At 39.0% G+C, this 20,147-nt stretch overlaps 1 protein-coding gene across 4 annotated transcripts; it reads right to left on the bottom strand.

Annotated features, from left to right (window-relative positions):
- Positions 1–3,501: 3,501 nt before the first annotated feature.
- RWDD4 (RWD domain containing 4) lies at positions 3,502–20,126 on the bottom strand. 4 transcript variants are annotated; one of them, XM_001492050.5, is made up of 8 exons: positions 19,992–20,126; positions 17,222–17,302; positions 12,618–12,727; positions 12,384–12,531; positions 10,886–11,003; positions 8,132–8,181; positions 7,994–7,996; positions 3,502–5,322 (listed from the first exon to the last, which is right to left on the bottom strand). In XM_001492050.5, the coding sequence occupies exons 1-8, from the start codon at positions 20,013–20,015 to the stop codon at positions 5,290–5,292; spliced, it is 567 nt and encodes a 188-aa protein (XP_001492100.1). In that variant the 5' UTR covers positions 20,016–20,126; the 3' UTR covers positions 3,502–5,289. The 4 variants fall into 4 exon arrangements, with proteins under 4 accessions (XP_001492100.1, XP_023486353.1, XP_005606461.1 ...); XM_023630585.2 differs by lacking the exon at positions 7,994–7,996 and having other exon boundaries at positions 3,502–4,978; positions 5,251–5,322; XM_005606404.4 differs by lacking the exon at positions 7,994–7,996.
- Positions 20,127–20,147: the final 21 nt, after the last annotated feature.

Raw genomic sequence — 20,147 nt, 5'->3', positions numbered from 1 at the left:
AGTCACTTACAGAGCATTTGCGCAGGTCCAGTTGATGGGCTGGTGGTCTCAACTGGCCTGAACTGGACAAGTGATTTTCCTGAAAAATCACTCAATCTGTTGATAGATGGGGTCAGGTGAACTGGTCCAGGAGGGCCCTTGGTTACAGAGGGATTAACATTTTCCCAGGATACAAGAGTCCAAACCCTGTTATGTCCCTTCACAAATGATTTGGATAGTAAGCGATTCAAAATATCTACTGCCCTCCTCAAAAACAAATATTCAGTTTCACCTTGCAGTGGGAGCAGGAGAATGAAGTGTGAGCACATAAGAGGAGCCTTCAGTCTACACAGTAAGGCTGGTATCTTGTAATTCCACACATTAAATGAAAACCTTTCTCCATATCTTTCTGTACTCTAAACACCGTCATAAGATTAAACTCTTCAAGGTTAACGGGTTTTTTTTGTGAGAAAGATTGGCCCTGAGCTAACATCTGTTGCCAATCATCCTCTACTTTATATGTGGGACGCCACCACAGCATGGCTTGACAAGCAGTGCGTAGATCCACACCCAGGATCTGAACCTGCGAACCCCTGGCTCTGAAGCAGAGCACACGAACTTAACCACTACACCACCTGGCTGGCCCCTCAAGGTTATATTCTAACTATTTAATTATGAAGCAAAATGTTTTCATCTGCATTTTTCCCCCCTGTGAATCGTTTCCTTTTATAAGTTGCATTCTCTTTTGTTAATGAAAGGAGAAAGAACCAGGCATAGAGATGGCTTGTTGGTTAAAATATTAAGAATAGTGTCCCAAGCCACAGTAAAGGACATATTATAGCTAAAGAGGGCCACAGAGAAACCTGAAGGGTCACTTAAACCTTCCCAGATGCCAGCAGTATCTACTGGGGGAAAGGGGCAGGGGTGGGATGTTTCCTGTCTATTTTACCACTGCCATCAGCTGATCAGCAGACACTTGGTCCTGTCTTAAATGTCCATCAGACATTCAGCCCACACCAGAAGGTCCTTGATATCTGGTCATATTCAGTCCTGTCCAAAACATCCATGGAGACATCTGGTCCACGCAAAATGTCCTTGCTATTTGGTCCTGTCCAAAGCCATTCAGCATGGACCAAATAGGCTCATGGACATTTTGGACAGGACCAAATGTCCTCCAAGGCCATCAGTCTATTAGGACATTTTGGAAATTAGACTTATACAAGAAACTTGGGAAGAAAATGATTATTCCTCTAGAAATGGTGGAAAAATTGAACTAAATTTCTTATTTTTGGCTCTTATCAGTAAGAAATTAAAACTATTAAGATTATCTATTTATTTACTCAGGCATTAGCTCCTACATGATCTCTTCCATTCTTCATATAAGCAAAAATTGTTGTACAAGAATTTTCATTATTACAAATTTACAAAGTCATTAAATTATTACAAATTTACAAAGTCCCACTCTAAATCAAATGTTTTGCTCCTCTCCCATTATTCTATGCAACGTAGCTTTCCTTAGTTGGTCTTTAGGAATAATGCAAAATCAACAATAAATGTTCTTAGCACTTTGAAAGGCACATTTTGTATTTTTAAAAATTACCAGTCTTCACATAAAACTTGTCCCATCTTTTGCATTCTCTGATCAGCAGCTTTCAAACTCTTTCTTCATCATCACTCACTTTAAGAAATAAATTTTATGTAGTACCCACACATACACACCTGAAACTTAAACAAGTTTCATACACACAAAAATATGCTTACAACATGTTGTGTATACACTAGTACTTTCTGTTCAATTCTATTCTCTTCTATTCCTTTAGAAAAATTGCTGGTAAAGACCCTCAATTTCTTCACGAATGGATCATAAACTGCAGTTTGAAAAACACTTTAAGTCATGCATCACTTCCTTATTATTCTGTCACATAATTGAAAACAGTGAAATACAGAATTAGATTACCAGGTAACCCCTACAGATACTGCCTCTTGTTCTGTTTTTTACTCTGTGGAATATCCAATGGCAAAAAAAATAAAACAAAGTCTGTTATTACATAGCATGATTTTTAATTTACCTATTTTTTTAAATTAATTATTTTTTTCTTAAAGCTCGGCCCTCAGCTAACATCTGTTGCCAATCTTTTTTCTTCTTCTTCACCCCAAAGCCCCCCAGCACACAGCTGTACATTCTACTTGTGAGTGCTTCTAGTTGTGGCCTGTGGGATGCCACCTCAGCATGGCTTGATGAGCAGTGCCATGTCCATGCCCAGGATCCAAACCAGCGAAACCCTGGGCCGCTGAAGAGGAGCACGTGAACTTAACCACTCAGCCACAGGGCCGGCCCCTATTACTTATTTTTAAAGCTATCACAGATAGCCCTCTGGAAATGCTAGCTGATTCCCTGTCATTACTATTCTCTTCTCAAACAAGGTCCAGGGCAGGCACGTGCATACTATCAAGCAGAGCTTTGCAAAAGCTTGAGTCACCCAACTCCTAAAATGTTGGTGCCTGTGGAGAAACGACGCGGGACGACTGAGACTTTCCTGCTACAACAGAGGGGAAATCCAAAATGCAAGTTTAGTGCCGCTTTCATTCCATAGGATATTTATAAACTCCCATTTGTCAAAGTGTACTTGGCAGGCAATGCCTGTCTTCATCTGTAACTTTAATGTCAATTATTTTCTTTTCCATTTTGAGAAGTTCCATTTGATTCTTTTCCAAATCCACTTGATGATTTTTAATAACTTCTGGCTCCTTCCTCAACTTCCTCTTAATCCTTTAGAGTCTGTCCTATCGACATACCTCGGGGCCCTTACTCCCGTTTCTTTTCAGCGGGCTCTGGTAACGCCCTGCTCCGCGTGCCGTGCTTTTCACTGAGGGCATGCATTCCCAGCACTCTACGTGGGGGCTTGAGGTCGGGGTTGAAGGTGGGTTCTTCCAGAGCAGACTTCGGTCATTTCAACCAGTTGTCCAAAGATGCTACCCACTTGGTACCGCTTGAAACTAAATTCCTGGCTTGAGGGTTTTTTAGATCATCTACATGGGGAGGAATTTGACTGAAATCCAAGGGTGAGGTAACTTGTTCTAAGGTGTCAGGAGAGTACAGGTGTGCATATTTACATTTTACCCCTCCATCCAGAAGCAAAGTTCAAGAGAGGAACTCTTGCTCAGGGTCCTCCCTGGGGGACAGGTCTCAGCCTCGTGCATGCTGTATGTGTGTGTGCGTGTGTGCGCGTGGGTGTGTACGTGTGACTGCTTACCCTGGGTTGACCCTGGACTTCATCTCGTCTCCGGGACCCCTTGAAGCTGTGAAAACTAAAGTTGTCCTTAACCTTAAGGTTCCAACTTTCATTTAATTTTTTAGACTCTGGGTATTCCTTACCTCTGTGTCAGCTCACTTAAAAAATAGTTTTTAATTCAACATTTTGAACATCTTCTAGGAGGAGGGCACATGTTGTACTATAAGTCTATGCAGTCATATAACCACCAACTCTGTCAAGTGATTTGAAATAAAACGTAGAAAAATCATGGTGTGCAATTCAGGTTTTATTGCTCATTAATTATGCCATTCTACATAATTTTAAGTAAACAGACTTTGAGAAAATATACCGGGAGTATTAAGCAGATGACGGCAATACTGATGAGGATGTTCAAGAGTTTTACATAAGGTAGAAAGAGGCACCACTGCTACCATCACCCCGTGAAATGTGTACATTTCATATAAAAAGAGGAAAAACAGTTCATTGGCATTTAACTAGCATTATTCTTTGTAATCTACGAACCACAGTAAGCCTAAACAATTTCAGAAGCTTCAGAGCAAAACAAAGAATTTTCTCCCACTGGCAGATATAGTAGTTTGTCTTTTTAAAAACAAAGCAAATAAATCAACACAACACAAACTACACACACAACCCCGAAACAAAAGTTGGCATATTCTAGTGGTCCTGAATTTTAATGTTGCTATCATAAGAGTTCAAGAAATAAAATGCGATTCAGCTTTTGAAAATGAGATTAAGCTTCTTCACTGTAATTATACTTACAATTCCAACGATTTAACTGAAGCCAATGCTAACCCAGTAAAAACCACGGAAACAATTCAAACTACTCTTACACTAAGGAAAGTTCTTGAAAAGTTAAATATTCTTTAAAAACTGAGACCCAAGCTGCACAAGTATAACTTGAGGAATCAACAATCTACCCTTCCAGACACCACAGCAGCAGTTCTAAGTGTTTTTAAAGCTGGGGAGCATAGACAGAAATTACTGTAAATTGCACACACACATCAATAACTTCCTGGTAAAACTATGCTAAAAGTCTCCTCTATTAATGTGCTACAGCTCAGCATTTGAAATGCTTCTATACCTAGTATTACAAAGATGCTCGGGCTGAGAAATACATTTCGATAACTGAAAAGAAACAAGACTTGAAATGTGGTTTTCTGTTAAACCATTTAGAAGACCTCACTTAACCAAACAACTAAAAATACACAACAGCAGATAAATAGGAATCTATTAAAACCATTGTCTCCAACAATACAAATATTAAATATTAAGGCATCTTTTACTCCCATGTTGGTATATGCAACAAAGAGAAATGGTTTAAATAGGAGCCAGCCCTTCTATTCAAACACTTTCTAATGTATTTGGCAGATTTGTTTCTATCTTTTCATAGCATACAAACCATTGAAAGCTTTCATGATCCAACACCGTGACCCAAACCAAGAGAAAAGTATAAACAGGTATTTATTTATTAAAGAGAAGCAGTTCACCTTTGAAAAATAAAAAGGAACTACAAAGAATATTATGTAGAAAGTTCAAATACCAGTATTTAAATTTCTCTGAAGCAAGTTATGCTTCAGTAATTAAGAGAAAGAACAGCTGAAGACTTCAAGACGAGAAGCCTATCCACACGGCCCATGAGGGGCAGTAACTGTTCACTGTGTTCTGCTCCACTGGGATGAGGGTTTGACAAGGGCTTCAGACTGCTTTTAAAAATATCACGTCCACTAGAATAAAACCATGTAAATTAACATTGATTATTTTTTATTCCCCGTATTTGTCCATTTCCAAAGCCCAACAGGCTTTACGAAGTTTACTAAACGGTAACCTTTTCACCTTTTATTAAGGCAAGTTTGTGAAAATAACTTAATACAACCAATCACTTTATGAACTTTTGGCTTAAAACATTGTTTACTAAGAAACACACTCAAAAAATTGTGTTTTATAAAAAGCCCCCTCAATACCAGAAGAGTCATGAAAGATTTTGAACCCAGGTTACTTTTTAAAGGATGCTCTTCCTTTGTCTCAATTCCAAGCGCTAGTCATCATCTTTAGAGCCAGTTTTGCTTAACTATAAAACAAGATAAAAGAAACATTTAACAAGTTTAAGCTATTATATTATGAGTTCATTATTTCCACTTAATATCAAAAGTAAACATTTATAGTTAATAGAACAGACAACAAGCTTCAAGTAACTTAAACCATCTACAGCTTTCACCATACGTAACTACTTTTCGACCTCAGCTCAGCAACTTTAAACGAGATTCTTTACAAATAGAATCTCAACAGAACGAGGTGGGGAAGTCCCTTGAAGCTTTCCAAGTTACACAAATTGGAACCAAGATTATACAAAAGATGTCATTTATAAGATGAATGATACCTTCTATTTCTGTTTTATACTACAAATTCTTTTTTGAATTTTTAAAATTTTTAGTTGTGATAAAAAGCTAAGACTTATCATCTTAATCAGACAATTCTTAAAGTCTGGTCTACAACAGGAGTTGGCAAATGAATTGTGGGGGGAGTGCGGGGGCAGGAAGTGCAGACAAAATCCCCAAAGAACACAAAGGTAATTCTGACCAAAATAAAGCCCCAGCCACTAAGAGATCCCCATTGAACGCAAACCCCAAGAACCCCAGAGAATGTGGAAAGCTGTAAAAAGCAGAAAATGTTAAGGGTAGTAGTTCTCAAACATTTTGACCCCAGAATTTCTTCCTGCTCTTAAAAATTGAGAATCCTAAAGAACTTTTTAAAAAAATGTAGGTTATACTTATTACATTTGAAATTAAAACTGAGAAATTTAATTCATGTAAAAATAACAATAAACCCATTATATGATAACCTAATAACACTTTTTAAATAAAAAACTGCTTTTGCTTTTTATTTTTTTTCCTGAGGAAGATGTGCCCTGAGCTAACATCCATGCCAATCTTCCTCTATTTTATATGTGGGTCACCACCACAGCATGGCCACCAGCAAGTGGTGTAGGTCTGCATCCGGGAACCAAACCCAGGCCGCTGCAGCAGATTGCACTGACCTTAACCACTAGGCCCTGGGCTTGGCCCCGAAAAATTGCATTTTTTGAAACAACAAAAAACTTAATGCAAGAGTAGTGTTGTTTTACATTTTTGCAAATCTCTTTATTATCTAGCTCAGCAGAAGATAGCTGGATTTTCACAAATCTGCTTCTATAGTAAGGCAGGTATAATGGAAGATAGCTAACAAGAACACAGTACAAGTACTAAGAACAACTGAGTTAATATAAAAATGCACATACTTAGATCCTAAACTTACTACCTTAGAAAATTCAGGAAAACACAAGAATATATAAGCACACATCCTATTGGTGCTCTAATAGAAGAATATTAGTGATGGCATCACCACACTTCATGCGGCCTCTGGTAAACAACACTGGACACTCATGAGAGAAGCAAAAAGGCAAACAGCACCTTAATATCACGATGCAAATAGTTCAAACTTACAGACCCCCTGAGAGGGCCTCCAGGACGTCCCAGGGTCCAAAGACCACATTTGGACACCACTAGCCTAGGGTAACAGATTCTGAGTCCAAGCTGTGTCTGGGTGGTAACCTCCTTCTTAAAAATATCTTCTCCTATCTCCCAAGATTACTGAATCATTTAAATTTTTCTTTCTTTTATAGCTTGAAATTCTAATTTATATTAACAAGGACTCTCTTAAAAACAAACAGAAACCTAAACTTCTGGAGCTGGGGAAGGAGGAACTCTATCATTTTTGGATTAATCAGATTCTTCTCCCTCCTCCTTTCAGCTGAGATCTGCGGCACTAAAAAGATGCGTTCTCATCCTGAGTTAGGAAACAGCTCATTCTGGAGCATGGAGCATTTCAAGGAGAGAACAGACTCAGGCGGACAACATGAAGCAGCCATCGGGCATCAGTGGAGGGGGCCCGCCTGCATGAGAGAACACCAGAGAAGCTTCACCCATACAGACATCTTGTATATAGCCAGCCTCTTGCCCAGGAAGGTGAGAAGAAATACTGTTTCTTGATTCTGATTGTAGCTCATGGTTCCCTACTCCCAGATAATACTTTTGTACTAGATTTTAGAAGCATGAAGATTATTTTAAACAGTTTCTATAGAAAAGGCATTCTCATGGTCTAAAACAGCTGACTTTAAAATAAACTTTAAGAATATACAGCCTGTAAATTACCCAAATTTGTAGGTCCTCACTAAAAGCCTAATCTTTAACTATCCTTGGATCATATTAATTACTTCGCATAGCAGTAGTGGCACTAATTGGCACGCAAAACTCATTTCATAAAGTCCTACAAAAAGAATTACCTTACTGTGTTAAATATCAGCTTAATATATTTGAAACTACAAATATCGCATGAAAAATATTGAGAGAAGTTGGCAAAAATATTCAAAGTGGGAAGTAAACAATTTTAAACAACAAAGACAGAAAATCTTTTCTTGATAATGATGGGAAACTACATCTAGGGTCTGCCCTAAAAAAATACTTAATTTCTACTAAGAAATCAAAGCATTCCTTTCTGTGACTTGTTTTTTCAGTTTCCATATGATCACTAACTTAGAGTCATATTCAAACATGTCCATTCTTAAGATGTACTTACATAAACAATTACACTTCAGTGTAGTTATAACTTACTTCTACAGATTTTCTATTATTTAAAAAAAGAAAAGCTAAAACTGAGGGTGTAGGGGAGAGCAGAATGTGAAGGATATTTCAAAAAATACTTACGTGCTGAATGTAAAAAAGGAAACAGACATCCCAGTAAAATCCAAATGTTGAGGGGGAGAAAATGGAAGACATATATTTCGTTATTTGGTGGCGACACTAAGAACAACTTTTGAAGACGAGAATATAACTAGTATCTACCTTCACCACATCAACCCAGTTCCATCCTCGAGGAAGCTCTCCTTTGTGATCTAGAGGATGAAAATAGTAACTTTATTTCTAAGACCAATCAGTAATCGTTTAATTAATTAATATTCTAATATAAAAGATTTTATATACTATTCCACACAAAAAATGGATTAAAAACTTAAATCGCATATGACTAAGTTGGAAAAATAGTCTATCATCATTGTGAATTAAAAGCACTGTTCTCCTGGGGACACTTGCCAAGCATTTCAGCTGTACCCCCGTTTCACATTCCCCTATTTCCATTCAAGACAAAACGTGATATCAAAGAAAAACTATGGAGGTGAGTGGGTGATGCCAGGAAGAGGAGCCAATCAACCCACCAGCTTCACACACCTGCGCAAAGACTCTACCGCTTTACGCAAGGTCACTGCTGGTTTACTGTTTCCTGAGCTAGTGCTTCACACTAGGAAGCGAGGGTCAAGACAAGAGGCCTCATGAACAAATGTCTGGCTTCAAGACTAGGAGGAGGCCTGGTCAACTTATTTATTAACTGCTGTGCTCTGACAAAATAGTCATTATTTAATCTGACACTGTTTAAACAGGGCTTTAATCTCTTAGACGTACTTGAAAACAAGCTCAACTTTTATTTAAGAATTTTAGTTTACAAGTGATATCATTCTTTTAATAGAATACTCAAATTTAAAGAATAGTTTAATACAGTCATGAGCCGCACAATGAATGATGTTTCGGTCAATGAGGAACCACATACACGAACAGTGGTCCCATGAGATTAGTCCCATAGAGCCTAGGTGTGTAGTTGGCTGTACCAACTAGGTTTGTGTAAGTGCACTCTGTGATGTTCACACAATGATTAAATCAGCCTAATGAAGCATTTCTCAGAATGCATCCCTGTCGTTAAGCAACAAGAGTGTAAATAAATACAACTAAAAATTTTTCAATTTAAAGTGGCTTGATTTCCTTTATGCTCGATGTATCTATATATCTCTCATTTTATAAAACCTTCAAAATATTCATTCAAAATAAGACCATTAATTTTACAGCATGGGAAACAGAAACTAACCCTGTGATTCTTTTTTTTTTTTGAGGAATATTAGCCCTGAGGTAACATCTGCCACCAATCCTCCTCTTTTTGCTGAGGAAGACTGGCACTGAGCTAACATCTGTGCCCATCTTCCTTCCTCTACTTTATATGTGGGATGCATAGCACAGCATGGCTTGAGAAGCGGTGCCATGTCCGCACCCGGGATCCAAACCGGTGCACCCCAGGCCTCTGAAGTGGAACATTCACACTTAACTGCTGCACCACTGGGCCGGCCCCTAACGCCGTGATTCTTATAGCAGAGAAGCAATGTTACTGGAGCTCAATTTTAGATGCGAATAGTTCTTTTCTCCTTCATGCCAATAAGAATCTTATCCCACTGGTTACTGGTTATGAGAGGTATGAGGGCAGATCACCAATTTTGGTAACTTAAAACTTACCCACAGCGCCATCACTGTCCTGTTAAAGTTTTATTTAGAATGTAAGCTACAAGTCACAAACTCCTCCAGCATAACTACAGGAAGACAATGACTTTTACACGGGCATCACCAAGAAGACGGGGGTGGGGAGATATTAACGAAAGGGAATGACCATAGGTCATTATGCGTGAAAGCAACAGGTAACAAACTAACTGACGTAGACGCTAAAACATTCCAAAAAGAGATTAACCAGAATTCTAAAAAACAGACTATAATGGCTGACAATTTACTGCTTCAGCTGTTTATACTTTAATGCTGCCTTGACATTAGGTATAACGCATTCTCAGACTTTTCATTTCACAAACCATTATAATTTCAAAAATGTATTTTGAGGGCCAACACAGGGTTGCTATCTTTTTATTCTGCCACAGATGACATTAAATAAAACATAAAAGACCAAAAAACTATCATTACTTTATAAAAGAAAGGGCACTATTTTAAACCTCCTCACCAAAGCAAAAGGGTCAGTTCTTCTTAATAAAGGGCAATTACAGAAATATACAGATGTAAGTATACATACACACGCACTTGTGTATTTGTATAGAAATGTATGTAAGCACACATAGTAATGTCCCCATTTTCCTTAACTGGGAATAAAGCTCACAGGCTGGTATCGATTTGCAAATTTTCAGGTTAAATAAAGAAAAGGGATCAAACATTATTGGTGACATGAGCTGCAGTTTACAATACTCTTCTCAAGGTCCATATCAGATGACTCTGGGTTAGGACACACAGGAATTCTACTCTTAACTTTCACTGTTGTCATATAAAGCAATCAACTACAGACAAAAACATTAAATTATTTATTGTGCTAAGATCACTGGTATACCAGACTTCAGCTCAAATGAAAGCTACATTTCAAAAAATTTTCAATAACATACACATCTGCCACAGAGGGAAACAAATAGGACAATCCCAAGCAGGTCAGATAGGGTACAGGTAGACCGCGCTTGTGTATTATTCTAATGTTCCCCAATCTCAAGACTCATTTATAGTTACTTTGCCACTCAGTTACCTTCTTCTCAAATGGCTGGTTATCTCTGGTGGTGAAGCAGCAGTCAATATTTTCAATATACATCTGAGACCTAAGACAGTGTCTGATCCAAATGTTCCAAGAAGAAAGAGTAGAGAACTAATCTTAAATCTAACTATACTTATTAAGCACCTATATCACACTAAAAAGCAACCCATTTATCTGGGTTACAAAAGAAAAAAAATAACACAAACCTGTTTTGTCCGCCAGTTTACGTTTCTGGGCTTTTGAAAGTTGTTCTTTTTTGTCTTTTTTCTTACTTGATGGGGCTGTATTAGGAGTTTCAATGGAGATGATATTGCTTATGGATGTCTGGAAAAAAAGAAGTAATTCTTAGACTCATGCCTTAAAACTTATTGAATTACACTAAATATGGCTATATCCTGAAATGAGCTGATAATTTTTAGATCTATGAAGTAGAAAATTCTGTATTATTATATTCATTTATCAGATCAGGTGGCCTTAGCACACTGGTTTCACTCTTCTAAAGGTTCACATCAAAGGACATTCAGTTCAATCATTATAACCAGGTCCCTGAGAAAGAAGATCTGATACCAGCATTATATTGAAGCTCTAAAGTTCCAAGCTCATTTTAAAATTCAGTTAATAGTTATTATTTGGAAATTTAAATATGTCTTTAGAAAAACCACCAGTACTTAACTAGAACATCCTGGTTCCCTAAAGAAATGAAGAAAATCTTCATGAATGAAGTAAAATATTTGAATTTGGGTTCATGCAGTCGGAGTTTATGATAGGCAAAATCTAATGTGCTCGGCAGGCACCAAGCACTGCTGTAAAAGTTGTATACATATCACTCATGTGGTCCTTACTACAATCTCACGAGGCAGATGCTGTCACAGTCCTCATTCCAAGATGAAGAAACTGAGCGTAGTGAGACCAAGAAACTTGCCCAAAGTCACACAGTAAGTGGTGATGGGAGGGTTTTCAGGGCCACGTGGTCTGGCCCACAGTCTATGAGCTTGGCTACCACCCTCTACTGCTTCTCCAGCTGCCTCTCGGTGGTCTTGTGTGTTCCCTTGGGAACGTGGAAGCCAGAAGCGCTCAAGCAGAAGACATGGCCTTTGCTGTCGAAAAGCTTGCAGCTTGGTTCACAAGACAAAAACTGACACTGACCACTGAGAAGTCTTTTCATGGATAACTGGTGCAAAGGGGTCTAATACACAGATGCTTAAGGTATTAAAAGATGATCATTTCTGAAAATAATTCTAGAAATAAAACATTTTTTCTTATTTAATAAAGTTCCCTTAAGTTGCAACACCTTCCAATTGAACTGCAGCAAGAGTATTTACAATTAAATAAGCCTCAGGGAGAAAGTAATTTCGCACGTATTTTAGCATTACATGAGAAATTCTCTGAGCTTTATGAAGACACTAAATCAATTTGAAAAAATATTTGGTTCTACAACAGCTCAGTTTTGGTGGGCACATGAAGTATTCAAATCTTATATGAAGGGTAAGATCTAGAGAACAAAATCTTATTTTTTAAAGTTAAATAGACACCAAAGAAATCTAAAATTCATTGTTTTTATTTAACTCAGATGTAACTCACTTTAAATCTAACACAAAGTCTCCTTCCAATTTTTAAAAAATAGTAAAACTAATAAAAATTACTTATTAGCAGAGTAAAACCAAAACAACAAAAAAATCTGGCAGAAACTAATCACACGCTCACCGTGGAATTAACAGGATTGTGATTCTCCATGAACTGCTCCTTATTGTCCTTGGCATATTCAAACAACGTGTAGGTCATAGCGGTCCCGAGGTTAACTTCCACCGCCTCCTGCAGCTTGGCTAATATACTCTGCTTTACAGCTGATGATCTACAACGCACAAGAAATACACTGCTAAGAGAAAAGCGAGAGAGTGTTAAAAAAAAAACAAGCAGTGAAAATGAAACACTACTTACATGGTGTTGTTGAAGAACGCGTTCATAGATATAATTGGAGGCGTCTGGGGATATGTTTCCGTCCAGGAAATCTCTATTAAGAAGGCTTTGGGATCACCATTTTCACCTATCTGAAGAAAAGGGAAATCTTAGGCTTGTAAAAAGTGATACAAAGACAGAATATTAAACTATGAATTCTTTCATTTCATTAAAATGATGAATTCTTTCCAACGCTCATGATCAGATCAGAAATGTAATATTTTGAAAAGTTCAGGGTTCAGGCTAAGACTCAGCAGCGGGCGAGGGCAGCATGAACAGTGTGACTTTTAACTCATTCCTAGACTGCTGTGACAGCTTTACTTGATGTCCATGGCGTCTCTCCAACCCACCCTCCAGCTTTTTCTAGCACCAAGGCGATGTCTTATAGAGTTTTTTCTTTGCTGAAAGCTTTGTGAGGACAAGATAAGACCAACTGTGGGGAAAAGGAATAGAATGAACAAAAATAATAATCTACAAACTTGAAATTCTTCATCTGTGTCTTAAGTTTTCTAATTGCTAAATGATGAAGCATTAAAAACAAGTAAACTGATACGCATTAGCACAATCAATCTTGAGAGACTAGAAAATGAAATGTAAAATTTAGAGAAAAAAAGAAAAGGCAAAAAGATAAGGAAAAGGAACGCCTTAGGCTGGATAGCAACCGCTGAATAATTTTTTTCCTATTTATTTATGTATTTATTGAGGTATAACTGATACATAACATATTAGTTTCAGATGTACAACATGATTCAATAACTGTATATATTATGAAATGATCATCACAGTAAGTCTACTTAACATCTCTGACCATACACAGTTACTAATTTTTTTCTTGTGATCAGATCTCTTAAGATCTACTCTCTTAGCAATCTCCACCTGTGCAATACAGTATTATTAACTACAGTCACCATGTTGTACATTACGTCCTCAGGACTTATATTGTAACTGGAACGCGTACCTTTTGACCTTCACCTGAATAATTTAAAGACGTCTTTTCTATTTTCCTGCTCTCCCTAATTTTTTATTTTGAAAAATTTTAATCTTACAGAAAAACTGGAATAGAACAATGAATACTCATTGACATCTATCTTATTCACCAAATACCCTTTACTCCATCTACTCTCTCTTTCTTACAGTACAGAATCAAGTCCCCTCCCCCAAAACCTCCTTTGGTTTTTGTTGAACTGTTTGAAAGGACACTGGAGATATCATGAAAAGTCCTCAAATACTTATGGGTAAAGTATCCTAAGAATGAGGACATTCTCCTTTATAACCACAGTATCATTATCACATCCAAGAAATTCAACAGTGATACAAAAATAGTATATAATTCAGAATCCACAGTAAAAGTTCCCCGTCGTTTCTAAAGTATCCTTTAATAAACCACCTCCTCAGCGCACAGATCCATAATCCAGAGGACCACGGATTACATTTGGTTGTCAAACCTCTCACTCTGCTTTAATTTAGAACAGTCCCCAGACCTCTCCCCTACCTTTTAAATGTCTTTTCTGACAAAAAGAGTCTAGGCCAGTTGCCTTGCACGATGTCCCCAGGTCAGGACTGACTGTTTCGTCTGGCAGATTCAGTGGTTTGGGTAAGCAGACTACTTGGGTGATGTGGTGTATGATTCCCACATCACCATATAAGGAGGCACACAGAATCTTCTGCAATCATCACTGGCGATACTAAGTTTGATCACTTGGTTAAGGTGATGGTCCCCAAATCCCTTCAACGTTAAAAGCATCTCTTTCATTTTGTAATTAAGAAGTAATCTGTGGGGGTGACACTACAGAACTGTGTAAATATCTTCTTTCTCAACAACTTTTCAGCCAAAGGTTTTAGTATTCACTAATGATCCTTGCCTGAAACAATCATTTCATGGATGGTTGTAAAATGGTGATTTTCTAATAAAATTATGGAATGATTCACAAATCTGCATGTCATCCTTGCACAGGGCTACGCTAACCTCCTCTCTAATATTTTTAGTATATCTGCTGCTTTCTTTTGAAATATTTATTTTTAAACAACAGTAATAAAATTTAAAAAATTTTCACCCCAAATTATTACTTGATTCACCTTTATTTTCTGAACACGAAGTTTTTATTCCCATCCCTCACCCTCCATCACACTGCGTACAAACCTAAGGTGAGACTGAGAAATTATGTCAAATAAACTTACAGATCTGTTATACACCACCTATATAAGCTGATTACTGGCATAATGGACGTCACTGGTTTATGCTGTGTTTTAAATACAGAGATAATTAAAAAGTAATAAAAGTTGCTAGCTTTATGCAATCACTAAGTTGGTACTTAAGCTGTGTGTGGAAACAAACTCCACACGCCTCACATGTGCTTGGTATCAAAGACACAGACAGACCATTCCTGTCTTCAAGGGAGACAGACATTTAGAAAACTCACTACCTACACTATGATTAAAAGTTCAAAAGTGACAGAACAAAGCATGAAGAAACGCGGAATGGTCAGTTGTGCTTTGACGTCAGGGGAGAGACAGGAGACACAGCCTAAAATGTGACAGAGAGGCCTGAGTCAGACAATAAAGGAGACGTAGCATGGATGATGGATGAGAGCGGAGGGGAACAGCAAATGATGTGTCCAAAGGCATGGTATTAAAAAAAATGCAGGGAAGGGCCGGCCCAGTGGCCTAGTGGTTAAGTTTGCACACTATGCCTTGGTGGCCTGGGGTTCGTGGGTTCAGATCCTGGGCATGGACCTACACATTGCTCATCAAGCCATGCTGCGGCGGCGTGCCACATACAAAAAAAAAAAAAAACAGAGGAAAACTGGCACGGATGTTAGTTCAGGGCAAATCTTCCTCAATGAAAAAGAGGAAGACTGGCAACAGATATTAGCTCAGGGCCAGCTGACCTCACCAAAAAGAAAACAAAAACAAAAACAAAAAATGCAAGAAAATATTTAACAAGCTATTCTACCTTGTTATGGATGGCAGTGGCTGGGAAAGTTCAGAGAGGCAGTTTGAATCGAACAGAAGGGCCTTGAGTGTCAAGCTAATGAATTTAATCCCCATTCTACAACCAAGAGAAATAACTAATCACATGTTTCAGAGGACTAACTAGTAGTCTGTGGGAGGACTAATGGTGAAGTGTAAGCAGGAAGCTGAAGAAAGAACTAAGAGGGGAAAATCATTCTGGAGGCTACAAAACTAGTCTGCACAGGAACCGAGGGGGTCCAAAGAGGACACAGCCAGAATGTACCCCAGGTCCTTTGACTTTCAACACACTGTTTCCAAACCTCACCTTTTACTCTCCTTAAATCCATCTCCATCCTATAGGACACACAGGTCCTACAACATTCTGTATACTGTGCTCAACAAATACCTGCTGTTGTTAATACACACATTTAGGAGAGTACAGGGGAATCCTCAATGCCCATTTGCTAAGGGGAGTGTGGGAGAAACTGGGGAAAGTCTGGCGAGGCAGCAGGATTCAAAGAGAAGGGCCTAGGACTTAACTCCACTGTTAACTTTGGCCATTACAAGTCTCTTTGTTGTTACATACATGGAACGGTGTAAGAGTGTTGAGTTTGAACGGGAATTGAGAAGAGAGAAGCAGAGAGGAGAGTACCTAAAAGAAGTAACTACAAAGAATTTATTTCCTGCGACAGCCTATAATAATCACCTATAAGGATAACTTCTCACATAATTTATTTTAAATGGTGATAATGTTAGTAACTATAAATCTTTGTGGTTTTGGTTTTTTTTTTTTTTTTGGTGAGGAAGATTGGCTGTGAGCTAATATCTGTTGCCAATCTTCCTCTTTTTGCTTGAGGAAGATTGTCGCTGAGCTAACATCTGTGACAATCTTCCTCTATTTTATGTCAAGCCACAGCGTGGCTTGACAAGCAGTGCTAGGTCCGCGCCTGGGATCTGAATCTGCAAACCCTGGCCACTGAAGCAGAACGTGCAAACTTAACTATGATGCCATTGGGCTGGCCCCAATAACTGTAAATCTTTTACAAAAGAACTTTCCCATACCACTATTACTTCTAATCATTTGTATAAATGGTTCATATTATTTACTTACAAAATAAAATACTGTTTCATGTTGAAAACCAAGTTATGAGCAACTTTCATTTTAAAGAAAAATCGACATTTCACTTATATAAAAAACATTCACACACATTGACAACTTTTCTTGACTATATCATAGGGCAGTAAAAAGAACAGCAGACTTGGAACAGAGACCTGGATTTTAATCCTAATATAAATCAGCATCAGCTGTGTGAGCTTAGGAAATTACGATTCAGAGAAGTTCTCTTAAGATTAGAAGGTAAAACCAGATAATTTCTAAGGTTTCTTCCATTTCTAACATTTTATAATTGCTACAATAAAAACAAGTTTTATCCTAGTTTTTAAAAGTTGAGCTAAGTTTTCAAAAGTTACAAATAATTGATGTCACAGTGGTGAGTTTTCATTTCTATTCTTCAGAATATCCAAAGACATAATAAATTTAAACCACTAAATTTAGAAAACAAAATCAGCATTATTAGCAACCTTTAATGTTTCCTAGAAAAGTAGCAAGTACTCCCATTCACGCCACGTCTTACCCTATATTGAAATGAAACTGGACTTAATTCCCGGAAACTCTCATCTCCTTCATAAATAGAACGTAATGCTTCCAGTTCCATCTGAAATAAATGAATCAAATGCGTTTTGTTTAGTGGTATAAAAGGCGTAGAAACAGAGGGTCTTTAGTTTCTGATTCAAGCCCACTCTACTACATAAAACTTGGCTAACACACATGGCCTTTGATGTTCACAACATACTTGCATATATTAACATGCCGCAATATTAATACTTACTTTAAAACCATGTGCCAGGCACTGCTAAGCACGTTAAGTGTATTATCTCACTTAATTCCTACATCAATCCTGTGAAGAAGCTATTACTTTCTCGTTCTTACCAGGAAGGAAAATAAGATTTAGTTTACAGCAACTCCGGAGCACGTGCCCTTCATCATTCTGCTGAGGAACAGTGCAGGAGAAAGAGCGTGGAACTGGGAGATAAGAAATACGAAGCACAATCATTCCCCATTGTTTACATGTGCTATTTACATTTGTAATCCTTCCCACAGAAGGATACAAAACTTGAAAAAATTCTTAAGGACAACAAAAAGAACTTTAAAAAAATGATAGCTAGACAAAGGCTGACAAGGATCTACCCAAGATGGGAAAAACGACTGTGAGAGAAAATGTCACCAGTAATCCCTGCCTGGAAATACTTCTTAGAACTCTGTGGGCTTGCCCATGAGAAGACCCAATCACTGCCGTGATTTCTGATCAATTCGTGAGGAGAGAAGCAAAGACAGACCGCACTTGGGTATATATCTTAACTTTCAAAAAGATGCCTGCCATGAATTCTGCACACTAAGGATGAGTGAGTTGATCTACATGGACAAAGTTTTAGAAGAGATCATTAAAGGAAGAGTTTGTGAGGACCTAGGAGAGTAAGGAGGAGTCCCTAAGATGTGGCAAGCATATGAAGCACACGACATCTATACACCACTTCTTAGAGAGGGTAACCTGAGTGATATGTTAGGGAAAGACACAAAGCGGCTGCCTTGATTTCAGCGGGGACCACACGTCTGTCTTCCCACCTTCACAGAAAAAAATACAGGAATTCAAACCACATTCAAGAATAACTGAGAAGACTAGATAAGAACAACCTTACTCAAAATATAGCGGTACTCTTTCTGCCCTTAATCCTTGCCCATATTTTAAGTAATGGCTTGGACAGGGACAAAAATTGAAGGCAGGCTGACCAAATTTCTGGATGACAGCTTGACGGGACAGTGAGTTATGCTGGTGGCAGACTAAGAATTCAGAAAGTCCCTGAAAAACAATCTAACCAGATGAAACTTTTCAGGGCAGGCAGAACCTGTCCTTAGATACCTAAATACACAAGTAAAGCAGGAAATACAAAATGCTTTGCGTAAAGCGCTTAAAGGGTTTTAGTTGACAGTAAACTCTGTGATGCCACAATTCTAAAATAAGATACAAATAAACTTATAACCTGTCCACAGACACATGATTCCAGGAGACGGAAAGAACTAAAAAGACTGGACATATGAAGAAAGGTAAATGGAGAACAGGAAGTCAGGAAAACTGTCTTCAAAGATCTGAAAATCAGCCCTGTGGAAGAAGAATGGAATTTTACCGTTAAAACAGAGAGCCCTGGGCCCCACGGCAGGAATTCTGATTCTGTAAATCTGAGGTAGAGCTCGGGCATCCGTTTTTCTTAGAAGCACCCAATTGGTTCTAAGGCTGTGGTCCACGGCGCCAAGCTTTGAGAACCATTACATGACATGCTCCAGGCTTCACAGTAAGAACTGTTCATGCCTTGGCTTAGAAACTCGTCTGGCAAGAATATTTTAGAAGGGATTCAAATATCAACTAGCTTGTTGGCCTTTGGCTCTTTTAAAGGTAACTTCCAGTTCGGACATTCCACTACATTTATCTTGCAAAAGTGCTAGCTTCCAAACAATATATTCTAAATGAAGATAACTACTACTTATCTAGGAGACTGGATTCTAGTCCTGATTTCTCCCACAAACTCACCGTGCAGCCCTGGGACAATGGCTGCACCTTTGCAGACCCTTCTCCTCACCTGCCCACATTACAAAATTAGAAGGGTCCCCCAGAGATGACCCGAGGCATCCCCTCCAACTGTACTACATGATTTAACGTCAAAGTCGCATTTCACGAGAAAATAATCTGAGCATAAACCATACAATTCAGGTGATATATATATATATATGCTCAACACAGACTTCACAGCCACCAGACAACTACCAGATGGATAAATGATTCCACCAAACAATGTGGCTAGAAACCGGCGACACCAGTGTCATTATTTTCCCCCACCAGAAATTTAACCCACTCAATTCATTCTTTCTCTACCAGCCAACAGACTTTAAAATTTAAAGGTGATCAGATTCCAAACAGCATAACTCAGTGCACAAGCGCTCACAACACACGGATTTAAGGCGAGCCAAGTGCACCGGGTCGCGGACCAAGGACACTCATCCTTGTTATTAAGGAGACCTGGGGCGACCCCGGGGTTTGCAAAACGGAAAACTGCCGGGGCAGAGGAGGCCAGGGCCCCACCACCCGTTCACGCGGGCCTGGCCTCTCCGCGCAGGACCGTGGGGAACTCGGGGCCCCCCAGCCGGGCTCTGTCGGCTACAGGGACGAGGGCACATGCGGGCCCGCCCGTCCCGGCGCCGGGTCACTCCCGAGCCTCGGGGGGTCATCTCCCTCCCTCGGCGCTGCGCACTGCGCCTGCGCGGGGACCGGGGCGCCCAGTCGGGGGACTCACCTCCTGGTCCTCGTTGGCACTCATCGTGCCGGACGTGGGGAGCCTCCCGGGCGGACGGCGTTCGCGACCACGAAGGGCCCCGAGGCTGGGGCGTCCCCCTTCCGCGCCCTCGGCTCGGGAAGCACACCCTTCGCACAGCCGACGAGAGTCACGCGC

The sequence above is a fragment of the Equus caballus genome, chromosome 27 (assembly GCF_041296265.1).
Source record: "Equus caballus isolate H_3958 breed thoroughbred chromosome 27, TB-T2T, whole genome shotgun sequence".
Classification (NCBI taxonomy): Eukaryota; Metazoa; Chordata; class Mammalia; order Perissodactyla; family Equidae; genus Equus; species Equus caballus.
The sequence above is the reverse complement of the archived record's forward strand: the minus strand, read 5'-3'. Positions and strand labels throughout refer to the sequence as shown.

What these genes read in the sequence shown, in the direction of transcription:
- RWDD4 (XM_001492050.5), bottom strand. Translation starts at nt 20,015, where the DNA reads ATGAGTGCCAACGAGGACCAGGAG. An exon ending in GTGCCAACGAGGACCAGGAG is followed by an intron (nt 17,303 to 19,991) that starts GTGAGTCCCCCG and finishes CATTTATTTCAG; the next exon opens with ATGGAACTGGAAGCATTACG. An exon ending in ACAATCCTGTTAATTCCACG is followed by an intron (nt 11,004 to 12,383) that starts GTGAGCGTGTGA and finishes CTTTTTTTCCAG; the next exon opens with ACATCCATAAGCAATATCAT.